This window comes from Callospermophilus lateralis, chromosome 18 (assembly GCF_048772815.1).
Source record: "Callospermophilus lateralis isolate mCalLat2 chromosome 18, mCalLat2.hap1, whole genome shotgun sequence".
NCBI lineage: Eukaryota > Metazoa > Chordata > Mammalia > Rodentia > Sciuridae > Callospermophilus > Callospermophilus lateralis.
The window spans coordinates 53,704,654-53,718,641 of NC_135322.1; the positions used below are offsets into that span (position 1 = coordinate 53,704,654).

Sequence of the window (13,988 nt, forward strand, 5' to 3'; positions counted from 1 at the left end):
ATTTAACTTTGACTTTGAAAGCAAATCTAAATCCAAAGCTTTTCCTGGTTGCAACTATAGATTATGCTGTTTTTATGCCTTTAAAAATGTTATCTTTATACTCATTAACTCTGTCTTTACTTTTAAATATTTTACAATATGTGCTTGCCCTTATCCATTAAGTCATCTTTGTCATCATTTAGGCAGAGGAAAATTTTGCATTTTAACTGTTATTCTGCAACTTTGTTTCATCCAGATATGTAGCTCTGACATCTTTGTTGAAGACTGTGCAGACAGATCATAATGCAGTACAGAGGCACAGAAGCACAATTGTGGACTGTCTAAAAGATTTGGATGTCTCAATAAAACGGTAACAAACTGAGACTCTCAGTTCAGTATTTTTGTTAAATAAAGTGAGAGAAACTGGTTATTGATATTCTATGCCCCCCTACATACAATAGTTCTGAGAGAGTGTTGACATTTTATGTTTTAGTCATTGTGTTCAGAAATGAACTCTCTGTAGAGTGAATCCTTTTTTTTTTTAGGCATTTAGGTCAATTTAGAAGACCAATAGGAAATACTTAAGTGCACACTGAAGTTGTCTTTGATTCTTTGATAAATATAACAGTACAGAGAAGTTGTCAAAAGTTTACTTAATACAGATACTGTGCTTTGTGTGTTGGAGGATGAAAATAAGGAGTGATCCATCGGCTAAGTGTCTTACACTATGCTGAAACTCAAATTGCTGACAGCACACATTTTTCACAGTATTTATGACCTAGCATACTGGAGGTAGCTTTGTTTCTTACATCTAGGAATGACTGTTTGGCAGCCAGTAGCACTGTCAAAATGCATAAATCTCTTCTCTCAGTGAATGGTGTACTCTGCTGGTTTTCCTCTTAGAAAACCTAGCCATAGTTAGCATTGAAGAAATTTTGGTTATATGTTCAAATACAGAATAAAGTAGTTGTAAAACGATCTTTGAAACCATTCGGTTAACAAAATGTTTGATAATGAATTTCTTTTGTTTGTACAAATCAGGGTCTAAGTTCTTGGACAATCTAGAGATAAGATCTAAACTTGGAATACTAACTTTCATGTAATGCTTTGTGAAGGATTTTATTTTTTGGTACTGGGGACCGAACCCAGGGGTATCTTACACTGACCTGCACCCCTAGCCCTTTTTAAATTTTGAGATAGGGCCTTGCTGATTGCTGAGGCTGCCCTCAAACTTGTAATCCTCTTGCCTCAGCTGCCCAAGTCACTGGGATTACAAGCATGTACCACTATATATATATATATATATATATATATATATATATATATATATATATATATATATTTTTTTTTTTTTTTTTTTTTTTTTTTGGTGCTGGGGATTGAACCTAGGGCCTTGTGCATGCGAGGCAGGCACTCTACCAACTGAGCTATATCCCTATCCCTTGTATAGGATTTTATAAGCACATTCTCAGTTGGTTCTCAGAGGAAGCCAGTGAGAGAGGTTAGACAATTACTTTCTACCCCCCATTTAGTTAAAATATGTAGTTAAAATATAGTCCTGACCAGATCAAATTACTTACCCTGAACCTTAACCTTTGTAAGGGGCAGTCCTTCGAATAGAAATAAAGCCTTCTGACTCTTTATTGTTTTTCTATAGCTTATTACTGGGCTTTGAATTTCAAAACTAAAACCTTTGTCTCTTTGACAGGATATAGAACAATAAGAGCTTAGAATCTGGAGCTAGACCTGCCTCATTTTAAATGCTGGTTGTACGCCGACAGTGTGGGTCAAATTACTTAGCCATTCAGTGCCTCAGTTGCCTCGAATGTAAAATGCAGATAGAGGAATACCTACTTTGTAGGATTATATAGGATTGATTGAATTAATATATATATAAATTAAGTATTATATTAGAGCAAGTTGCATTTTAGGATTGAGGTTTTGCTTGTATGAAAGTATTATGAAATTATCAAATAGTTATTTTTGAAAATCAATATATTTGGAGTATTTAATTTTTTTACCCAATATGAAAAAATACATGTAGTATTTTGGTATGCTAAATATTTTTAATTTTGCATTTGTTACCAAATTTGATAGGCATTTATAGGTAATCTTATTTGCAGTCATGCTTGTTTCCTCTTTAAGGCCCTCATTTTCCCTTTCAGTTTGCTTTAATTTTACATATATCTTAATGTAAATGGTGTTATATCTTCTAAAAGTATAATGTGGTGAGTGAATATATCATATTTTAAGGAATAATGCAAAGGCATAATTACTATTGGGTAATGATTTTGTTGCCTCTCTTTTTCAGCCTCTTGGGTATTATAAATTTCAGTTTTATAGACTAGATTGTTGAACCCAAAACTGCATTTTTGGTTATCAATAAAGTATTTCTCAGGGATTTTTGAAGAAAAGTGTTGAATTAAGATTCAGAATATCAGAACTAAATTTAATTACATAAGAATAAATCTCCTTGGTTACCTTGCTTGTAAGATTGGGCTCACAAGATTATACAAGGACATTAGCACGTATGTCAGCACTTGGTGTTCTGGGACATCATACCTGGGACTTTGTTTCATTTCCACTGTAAATATCATAATTTTTATTTTTTAATTTGCCCTTCTGCAAGGCGTGCAATGGAATTGAGTTTTGCCCTCGTAAATGGGAATAATATCCGAGGCATGATGAAGGAATTACTTTATTTTCTGGATTCCTGTGAGCCAGAATTTAAGGCAGACTGTGCATCTGGAATCTTTCTTGCTGCAGAAAAGTAAGATTTTATTTTTACTTTTTTTGGTAAAAGGTGCTTTGAACTTATTTTAAAATTAATTAATTTATTTTAATTAGGTATACATGGTCTCAGAATGCATTTTGATTCATTGTACACAATTGCAGCACAACTTTACATATCTGTGGTTGTACATGATGTAGCGTCACACTGTAGGTGCAGTCATATATGTACATGTAATGATGTCCATCTCATTCCACCATCTTTCTTGCCCCCATTCGCCCTCCTTCCACTCTGTTCCCTCCCTCTCCTTTCCTCAGTCAAAGTTATTCCATTTTTCCCATGCCTCCCCCCTCCCCATTATGGATCAGCATCCACTTATCAGAGAAAACATTTAGCCTTTGGTTTTTTGGGATTGACTTACTTTGCTTAGGATGATATTTCTCCATCCTCATTCATTTACTTGCAAATGCAAAAATTTTATTTTCTTTTAATGATGAGTAATGTTCCACTGTGTATATATACCACAGTTTTTTTATCCATTCACTATTGAAGGGCATCTAGGTTGTTTCCACAGTTTAGCTATTGTGAATTGAGCTGCTATGAACATCCATGTGGCTGCGTTACTATAGTATGCTGATTTTAAGTCCTTTGGGTATAGACCGAGAGTGCTGGGTCAAATGATGGTTCCATTTCGTTTTCTAAGGAATCTTCATACTGCTTTCCAGATTGGTTGCACCAGTTTGCAGTCCCACCAGTAATGTATGAGTGTGCATTTTCCTCCATATCCTCACCAATATTTATTGTTGTCTATATTCTTGATAACTGCCATTCTGACTGGCGTGAGATGAAATCTTAGTTTGATTTGCATTTCTCTAATTACTAGAAATGTTGAACATTTTTTCATATATTTGTTGATTGAATGTATATCTTCTGAGAAGTGTGTGTTCAGCTCCTTAGCACATTTATTGATCGGGTTGTTTGTTTTTTTTTGGTGTTAAGTTTTTTGAGTTCTTTATATATCCTGGAGATTAGTGTTCTATCTGATGTATGTGGCAAAAATTTGCTCCAAAAATGTAGGCTCTGTTCATATCATTGATTGTTTCTTTTGCTTAGAAGAAGCTTTTTAGTTTGAGTCCATCCCATTTATTAATTCTTGATTTTATTTCTTGCGCTTTAGGAGTCTTGTTAAGGAAGTCAGGGCCTAATCCAACATGAAGATTTGGGCCTGCTTTTTCTTTTATTAGGCAGAGAGTCTCTGGACTAATTCCTAGGTCCTTGATCCACTTTGAGTTAAGTTTTTGCATGGTGAGAGACAGGGATTCATTTTCATTTTGCTGCATGTGGATTTCTAATCTCCCGGCACCATTTGTTGAATAGGCTATCTTTTCTCCAATGTTTGTTTTTGGTGCCTTTGTCTAGTATGAGATAACTGTATTTATGTGGGTTTGTCTCTGTGTTTTCTATTCTGTACCATTGGTCTACATGTCTATTTTGGTGCCAATACCTTGCTGTTTTGTTACTATAGCTTTGTAGTATAGTTTAAGGTCTGGCATTGTGAAGCCTCCTGTTTCACTCTTCTTGCTAAATATTGCTTTGGCTATTCTGGGTCTCTTATTTTTCCAAGTGAATTTCGTGATTGCTTTCTCTATTTCTATAAGGAATGCCTTTGGGATTTTGATTGGGATTGCATTGAATATGTATAGTGCTTTTGGTAGTATGACCATTTTGACAATATTAATTTTGTGTGTCCAAGAGCATGGGAGATCTTTCCATCTTCTTAAGTCTTCTTCAATTTCTTTCTTTAGTGTTTTGTTGTTTTTATTGTAGAGGTCTTTCACCTCTTTTGTTAATTTGATTCCCAGATATTATTTTTTTGAGGCAATTATGAATGGGATAGTTTTCCTAAGTTCTCTTTAAGAGGATTCATCACGCATATATAGAAATGCATTTGATTTATGGGTATTGATTTTATGTCCTGCTACTTTGCTGAATTCATTAATTAATTCTAGAAGTTTTCTGGTGGAGTTTTTTTGGATCCTCTAAATATAGAATGGTGTTGTCAGTAAATAATGATAGTTTTAGTTATTCTTTTCCTATCCATATCCCTTTAATGTTTTTCCTCTGTCTAATTCCTCTGGCTAGAGTTTCAAGGACTGTGTTGAATAGAAGTGGTGAAAGAGGGCATCCCTGTCTTGTTTTAGTTTTTAGAAGGAATGCCTTTAATGTTTCTTCATTTAGAACGTTGCTGGCCTTAGGTTTAGCATAGATTGCTTTTACAATGTTGAGGTATATTCCTACTATTTGTAGTTTTTCTAGTGTTTTGAACATTAAAGGGTGTGTATTTTGTCAAATGCTTTCTCTGCATCAATTGATATAATCATATGATTCTTATTATGTCTTTAAGTCTATTGATATGATGAATTATATTTATTGATTTCCATATGTCTCTTCATCAATTGATATAATCATTTATTATGTCTTTAAGTCTATTGATGTGATGAATTATATTTATTGATTTCCATATGTTGAACCACCTTGCTGCTTGTGCTTGGAACTTTTTGAAAGCATGTTTAAAATATGGGGGAAATACTATAATCATTTTGGCTAAAAAATATAACATTTATTTCAAGCTGCTGATCTTAAAGTTAAGTAAAAGAAAATCATTATAGCCAACAGTTAAGCATGTTTGCCAAGACCAAGCAAAATCCCACCTTTACAAAATCAATTCAACTCTTAATCTGTTCTTCAACCTCTCATCTATGAGGTTATTGCTTGAAGAGAATGGAAGAGTTATATAGCACCTGAACTGAAGTTTGTGTAGAACTTGAAGGAGGAAGTACCCCAAGATTTTATCAGTATGGGTATTCCTTCTCTTTTTCCACCCCAAATTTAAGGGAATAAGTTCACAGTTCTAGTGTTTTCTGGGTCTGGGGAAAGTTCTTTTTCTTTTTTGTTCTTTATTCCTCCTGCTCTGACTGTACATGGTTTGTTTTCTGAGCAACTGAGACAAAGTCCCATTTTTCAGCCTAGATACTGCTGTTGCAGTCTTATGGGAAACATTTGAGTTTGACTGTATTTCATCATCCTTCGAAATGACAAATGCTGCTAGGTTCGATGATAAAATGTCTCCAAATATAATCACTTAACCAGGGAACCTAGAACAGATTGTAGGGCAGGATTTTCAAAAGTCACTAAATACAGTATAGTTTACCAGTTTCAATTTTTTCACTTGTGCCATTGCTTTCTCAGGTATGCACCTTCCAAACGGTGGCATATAGACACAATTATGCGTGTTCTAACAACCGTAAGTAGCCTTTTCATTCATCCTTTACTAAGTGATGGAGTGGACTGAGAAATGAGGTTGACAGCCCTTGTTCACCTGGAACTTAGATGCTAGTAGGAGAGATTGGAAATTTGTGGGGAAATATATAATATAATATTGGGAAGGGATAAATGCTATGGGAAAAAACGCTATAGAAAAATTAAAAAGTCCAAGTGCACTAAAAAGTACATATAAAAGTGTTTATTGCAATCTTGTTTATATAGTGACAAACTAGAAACCACTAGTAATTCCCAAAGAGGAATTGGTTAATTATGAAACATCAGTAGGATGCAATGATACCATTAAAATTATGATTTAGATGTATTTATTTCATGGAATTCTGTCTGGGGCATGGTAGTTTCTAGTTTGTCTAGAGTAGCTGGCTGCAGTGGTATATGCCTGTAATCCTAGCCTATCATAAATTAATTTTTTAGAAGGTTAAAAGTTAATAAGAGGGGCTGGGGTTGTGGCTTAGTGGTATAGAGTGCTTGCCTACCATGTGTGAGGCACTGGGTTTGATTCTTAGTAGTGCATATAAATAAAAATAAAAGCCCATCAACAACTATAAAATATTAAAAAGATATTTTAAATAAACTTGTTTTCTCCATGACAATTTTTGTAAGGCCTAGAAGAAAAGGAAAGTTAGAGCTTCTTAAAATGTTTATGAAAATGTAAAACTTTTTTTTTAAATACTGCTTTTCTTTTTCATTTGACTTGCATTCTCTTCTTTTTTTTATTTTTTATTTTATTTTTTAGTTGTAGGTAGACAATATGTTTATTTATTTATCTTTATGTGGTGCTGAGGCTTGAACCCAGTGCCTCACACATGATTGGTGAGCGGTCTACCACTGAGCCACAACCCCAGCCCCTGCATTCTCTTCTTAAAATCATACTGTATTTTTTTCTTTTGCCTGTATTACATTGATTTTTGAATGTTGAACCAACCTATGTGATAGAATAAATATCCCATGATTATGGTATATAATTCAGTTTGTACATTGTGGGGTTTGATTTGTTAATATTTTGTTGAAGATTTTTGTACCCATGTTCCTCAGAGATACTGGTCTACTAATTTTCTTGTAATGTCTTCTTTGACCCCTGTGTTATTTAGATGTGTGCTGTTTTAATCTTCAAATGTTTGGGAATATTCCAGGTTTTTTTTTTTTTTTTTTTTTTTTTCCATTACTGATACCTAGTTTAATGCCATTGTAGTCTAAGAACATACTTTGTATGATTTCTATTATTTAAATTTGTTGATTTTTTTTTTCTTTTATGGCCTAGAATGTGATTTCTCTTTGTTTCAGTAGGAATTTGGGAAGCTGTTTCCTGCTAATTGATGTTTGTGTAGTAATTTGTAATTGTTATTTAGATCATGCTGATGCTTTATCTTACTTAAAAGCACTTTGCTACTGGACGCTGTGGTGTACTCTTGTAATCCCAGCTCTTTAGGAGGCTGAGGCAGGAGGATCTTGAGTTCAAAGCCAGCCTCAGCAATTTAGTGCAACCCTAAGCAACTTAGTTAGACCCTGTCTCTAAATACAATACAAAAAGGGCGTTGGATGTGGCTCAGTGGTTAAATGTCTCTGGGCTCAATCCCTGGTACCAAAAACAAACAAACAAAAAACCCCAAAAAACAAACAAATAAAAAACAACAGAAAAGCTCTTTGTTTTCTGGGGTTCTGGATTGGTGGTAGACCACTTGCTTAGCATGTGTGAGGCACTGGGTTTGATCCTCAGCACCACATAAAAAAAAGGCACTTTGTTTTTTCTAGTTAGGGAAGAATGTAAATATCCAGGTCTCATCACAAATTACCTTTTTCTTTTCTTTCTTTCTCTCTTTTTTAAAAGCTTCTCACTTTGTTTTTGATCATTTTTCGAAACTTTTCCCGTCTTTGTTTCTTAACTGGAGTAAGCACTCCCGGTCAACTAGATCCCCCCCCCCCCCCCCCAAAAAAAATACACAATTAGACCTGGTCTCAGTCTTATAAGTCAGCTTTGCTATTTTGTTCAGTAATGGGCCATTGACCAAGGTTGGTAATATTAGGCATGTCACTGTTTGTATGTCCTACAAAGTCTGTTATAATGCTGTAATAAACCCAAGGTATATTTTCCCAATAGGTTAAATGGTTTTCTTTGTTCCATGATTGCAAATACTATCTCAAATTCTAATAGTTAAGAGAACATTAAATTGAGCAAATTAAAAAGGTGGGTGGGCGATGGAGGATGAATAATTAAATACAAATGTCTTCCATTCCTAGGACTATGATTGATTGTATAAGATTTGTAAATAGTTTATAAAGGACAGTTTGATATTTTAAATATAAACTTGTTTTTAAAAACTTAACATGCCTTTTTGCAATGTTCAGAGATGCAGATGCCCCTGTTCTCTGTGACATTTACTTTGCACATATGATTCAGACACCAGTGTTGGGAACTTAGAATAAGTGACAGGTAGTTGTAATTAAGTTCCTAGTTAATGTCTTAAAATTTTAGGTCTTTCTTGAAATTTTGAAACTTTATGTTTTGCTTTTAATTTGGAACAAGAGATGATTTTTTTAAAATTAAAATCTAACAACATATTTTAAAGTAAGGCTTTGAATTTTAAGCTGCATGTAGACCTGAGAATTGGAATCTGGCTTATTGGAGGGTGGTTTTTAATAGTGGTTTTTTTCAATAACATTTGGTAAAACTATTTAAGAACAACATTTGTTACCATTGCTCTGTGTTTCTAAGTGTAACTCTGAATTTCCTTTTAGGCAGGAAGTTATGTTCGTGATGATGCAGTCCCCAATTTGATCCAGTTAATAACCAATAGTGTGGAGATGCATGCCTACACCGTTCAGCGCTTGTACAAAGCAATTCTTGGTGATTATTCTCAAGTAAGTACTTCATTTGCCATTGTTTATACTTGGAAAGAATTACAGTTTTTTTTTTTTTCTGTATTCCACTGTTACTAACACTCTAGATGTGTTCAGTTTTGACCTTTTGATTAGATGATGAATTTGCATTAAGTGTTTTTGGAAAAATTAAAGTCCTTGACTTTCTTTTGACAGCAACCTTTGGTACAAGTAGCTGCATGGTGTATAGGTGAATATGGTGATCTTCTTGTATCTGGCCAATGTGAAGAGGAAGAGCCTATTCAGGTACCTCTTGTTACTCTTGATTAAGGAGGGGACAAAACAGGTTTAATGGGAGTTGATTATGATTACTTGAAAAGTTTGTAAAGAAGTAATAATGGAACTACACTGGGAAATGTGCCAGTTTTGAAGACAGAACTTACTAGAGTGTTGTGAGATTTAAAAACCATTTTACTGGGGCTGGGGATGTAGCTCAGTAGTAGAGTGTGTATAGCCTTGGGTTTAGTTCTGACCACCAAAACCAAAACTTAGGTTTCCGTTTTCTTTTACACCAAATTGCTTTATTTTCTGGAGTACTAGGGATTGAACCCAGGGGTGCTTTATCACTGAGCTACATCTCCAGCCCTTTTTGATTTTTTTTGAGACAGGTTCTTGCTAAGTTGCTTAGGTGCTTGCTAAATTGCTGATGCTGGCCTTGAACTTGTGATCCTCCTGCCTCAGCCTCTAAGGTTGCTGAGATTACAGGAGTGTGCCACCACACCTGGAAAAGACTGATTTTTATATATAGATGAACACAGTACCTTTATTTTATTTATTTATTTTTATGAAGCGCTGAGGATCGAACCCAGTGCCTCACACATGCTAGCCAAGTGCTCTACCACTGAGCCCCAGCCCCAGCCCAAAGGACTGAGTTTTGAGAAAATTGTGGCAATAGTTCTTTGATTCTTTGTATCTTTTACTTGTCTTCCTCTATGTTTGCCACTTAAAATTATAATATGCCCCAGTGGTCGTTCTTCTGATTGAGTGCTCTTGAGGCGAGCGCTCTTATCACTGAGCCACAGCCCCAGCCTCTTCATTCTGATTGATGGAACAGCTTGACAGTTCCCCTGGCAAAGTACAGGTTGTGTTTGAGACTTTTTGTTTTTTGGGGGAGGTGGTGGTGGGGTGGAGTGCGGTGGGTATTGGGGATTGAACCCATGGATGTTTACCACTAAGGTGCATCCCAGACCATTTTATTTTTTATTTTGAGACAAGGTCTCACTAAGTTGCTTAGGGCCTCACAAGTTGCTGAGGCTGGCTTTGAACTCTTGATTCCCCTGCCTTATGCTCCCAAGTCACTGGGATTATGGGTGGGTGCCATAATGCCTAGATAGAGGCTTTTAAAATGATGGGCAGCATCCTTTGACTTGATCATTAGATTTAAGCATTTAGTCTTACCATTCATTTGTGTGGTCTTTTTAAATTTTTTTCTTTTTAATCCACAGGTAACAGAGGATGAAGTGTTGGATATTTTAGAAAGTGTCCTAATCTCTAATATGTCCACCTCTGTAACACGAGGTTATGCCCTCACTGCCATTATGAAGCTTTCTACTCGTTTCACCTGTACTGTAAAGTGAGTATTGAGGAAAAGTAGGGTGAATAGATGCTTTTATAATTTTTAGAAGTTTTAATTTAGAAAATTTTAAGCATAGACAAAAGCATAGAGAAGGTAAAATGAGTTTGCCTGTACTTATTATCCCACACCCACAATGATGAATTTCATCTGTACTTTGCTCTCTTCATTCCCCCAACCTCATTCCTCCCCACATCTTTTAAAATATTTTTTTAGTTGTAAGTGAACACAATACCTTTATTTTATTTTTATGTGGTGCTGAGGATCGAACCCCAGTGCCTCACACGTGCCAGGCGAGTGCTCTTATCACTGAGCCACAACCCCAGCCCCCTCATTCTCTTTTTTAAAAAATGTCTTATTTTTTTTGTAGTTATAGATGGACAGCATGCCTTTATTTTATTTGTTTATTTTTATGTGGTGCTGAGGATCGAACCCAGTGCCTCACACATGCAAGGGAAGCACTCTTGACACTGAGCTATAGCCTAACCCCCTCATTCCCTTTTGAAGCTTGCTTATTTATTTATTTATTTATTTAAATCAGATTTATGGGCTGGAGCTGTGGCTTAGTGGTAGACCACTCACAAGTGTTAGGCACTGGGTTCCATTCTAGCACCATATAAAAACAAATAAAGGCATTGAGTCCATATACTACAACAACAACAACACACACAAAAAAAAGAATATCGGATTTGTAATATCATTTTTCTTTTTTAAAGTAGAGAATTTATTTCCCTATATAAGGATACAGTATTTTGAGATGTCTGAATCAGAATAGAATCACAAGTATTAGGGTGATTAAATCTTTACAATCTGTTTTTGGCTTTTTGAATAAAAGTTGATTCTTGGGTCAGTTTTCCAGCCAAGCATATTTAAAGCAAACTTAGTTCTCCTAGACTTTCTGCTTCAGTTTTTATTGTAAGGTCTTGTAAGAAATGGTATTTTTGATTTACTCTTTAAATTGTGAACCAAGAATTTGAGGTTAGCATTTGGATGCTAAAAGCTTATTATTAAAGAAGATAATGGGGGCTGGGGATGTGGCTCAAGCGGTAGTACGCTCGCCTGGCATGCGTGCGGCCCAGGTTTGATCCTCAGCACCACGTACAAAGATGATGTGTCCGTCAAAAACTAAAAAATAAATATTAAAAATTAAAAAAAAGGAAGATAATGGACATTATAAGTTTCTTTTGGGGTAAAGTACTTTATGTAGATTTTAGGGTATGGGATATATACCAGCCAGAAAGCTAACTTTACAATTAAAATATATAATGGTGAGTATTGGATGAATAAAGATAAAAGTAGTTTGTTTTTGAAAAATTACGTAAATTAAGAAAATAGTATTTTGAAATTTTAACCAGAAAACTGGTGAGTCACTCTTTCTTCTTTTTCATGAATTTTTGAGTGTTTGATATCATTTGTTATTTTATCCTGCAGCCGAATTAAGAAAGTGGTTTCCATCTACGGAAGCAGCATTGATGTAGAGCTCCAGCAGAGGGCAGTAGAATATAATGCACTTTTTAAGAAATATGACCATATGAGGTAAGCAAAAGAAAATAAGCAATGTCATGTGCATCTTAGCATCCTAAATACGTTGTCACAATAATCCCTAAGAGAGACTCATTCCTTTTGCAGTCCATAAGTGGGCCTACCAACCCTACTTAATTCTCATTGCTTGGCTCCTTCTTTTGTTCTGCCCCTGGTCTCTAAAGAAATGAATTAACAGTATTCTTTCATTCTCTTGCAACTCCCCTGTCCTTTTTAGGTTTGTAAAGTTGGCAACATTTTCCATTTTATTTGGTTAAATAAAATGGGGGGTTGTATTGCTTTCAAGAGAAATACTCTCAAGCATATCCCATTACTATTAACATTTTGGTATTTGCCATTTTTTTTTTTTTTTTTTTTACATTACAGAGTGTCTACTTTTTTTTCCCCCCCTTGGACAGTACTGGGGATTGAATGCAGGACCTTGTGCATTCTAGATAAGCAGTGTACCCTGAACTATATGCCCAGTCCCCTTTTAAATTTTATTTTGAGACAGGGATTCCCTGAGTTTTACAAGCTGGCCTTGACTTTGCTAACCGCCTGCGTCTGTCTTCTGAGTAGCTAGATTACAGGGATGCGCCACCACCATGCCTGGCTATATCCACCTATTGATTTATCTTTTTTTTCATCTCAGTCTCTCTACCATTGAAATACATGTTTTGGTATTTAGTTGGACAGTTTATTTATACATAGTTTCTTGCCTGCCCTTAATCTATTCAGGAATTTAGGTCATGTATTATTATAATCCACCTTCTATTTTGTGTGTGTATTTGTGTGTGTATGTGTGTGTGTGTGTGTGTGTGTGTGTTGAGAGAGGAGGAGTCTTCAAAATAGTTAATAGTGATGGTTTTGTGTAGGGAATCTATGTTCACTGCCTAGAATTTAACCACTTCAGATTCTTCTAGGTCTGCCCTACTTGAAAGAATGCCTGTTATGGAAAAAGTGACCACAAATGGCCCTACTGAGATTGTGCAGACAAATGGAGAGACAGAACCAGCTCCACTAGAGACCAAACCACCACCCTCTGGGGCGCAACCCACCAGCCAGGTATTCTTGCACTTGTTTCTCTGGGGTTCCTAATGATCTCATCATATCTTGTGACTGATTTTGTTTTGGCTGATTACTTTTAGTGCTTTTGGATTGGTTGATGATTTCCTTCATTATTAAAGTATTAAAAGTGCCTTGCATTAGATGAAGTTTATAGACAAGTAACAAATTGAGGTAATGTTTCCTTATTTAGGCCAATGATTTATTGGATTTGTTGGGAGGAAATGACATAACACCTGTTATTCCAACTGCACCTACGAGCAAACCAGCTTCTGCTGGTGGAGAACTTCTTGATTTGCTTGGAGACATCACCCTTACAGGTGAGGCCAGATTAGAGTTATTTAAAGCTTGTATGGTGATAGAGGCCTTGTGGAAAAACTACACTGATCACAAACTTTCCAGCACATGAATTAATTGAAGATAGGAAAGGCTGAGTGCAAAACAAGAATAAACTCTTTACAACATCTGGGGAAAAAGCTGCCATGCTAATGATCTATGAAGATAATTCATAGGGATTCCTTGAAGACTTTTAATTTTTGGAGAGTAAATTATTTGTAGTATTTTAAGATAGAAAGGGAAGAACTTCCTCTTTCAGGGTTAAAAAGATTATATTCCAAGTCCCCTTCACCATTAGGTGGTGTCTAAAGACATGACTTTTTCTGGTTGTCTTTCTATTCATGGTTAGTTTTTAATAGCTGTGGCCATTTTTGTTGAGATATTAACCTGTTACTACTTATCTTTCTTCTTCCCTTCCTTTTTATCCTTCCTAATAATAATTGAAGCAACTGAAAGAGAAATTGTCTATAATTTTAATTCAAATATAACTTTTCATTTGGGAATATTTTATCTTGTCTTTTTTCATAATGGTAGACATTTGTAATTGATTTGTTCTGTAATAAT

The 13,988-nt window shown here is 35.2% G+C and overlaps 1 protein-coding gene and 1 non-coding gene across 2 annotated transcripts in view; both read left to right on the top strand.

Moving 5' to 3' along the window:
- Ap1g1 (adaptor related protein complex 1 subunit gamma 1) overlaps positions 1-13,988 on the top strand; it is an 83,931-nt gene that overhangs the window by 56,466 nt on the left and 13,477 nt on the right. The window contains exons 11-19 of the mRNA XM_076837431.2: positions 236-349; positions 2,609-2,749; positions 5,960-6,014; positions 8,789-8,911; positions 9,086-9,175; positions 10,375-10,502; positions 11,934-12,038; positions 12,947-13,088; positions 13,282-13,408. Coding sequence (XP_076693546.1) covers positions 236-349; positions 2,609-2,749; positions 5,960-6,014; positions 8,789-8,911; positions 9,086-9,175; positions 10,375-10,502; positions 11,934-12,038; positions 12,947-13,088; positions 13,282-13,408 — 1,025 coding nt within the window. The remainder of the gene's footprint in view (positions 1-235; positions 350-2,608; positions 2,750-5,959; positions 6,015-8,788; positions 8,912-9,085; positions 9,176-10,374; positions 10,503-11,933; positions 12,039-12,946; positions 13,089-13,281; positions 13,409-13,988) is intronic.
- Positions 653-737, top strand: LOC143384606 (small nucleolar RNA SNORD71). Its single transcript, XR_013089397.1, has one exon. It is a non-coding gene; the product is annotated as a small nucleolar RNA SNORD71 (small nucleolar RNA).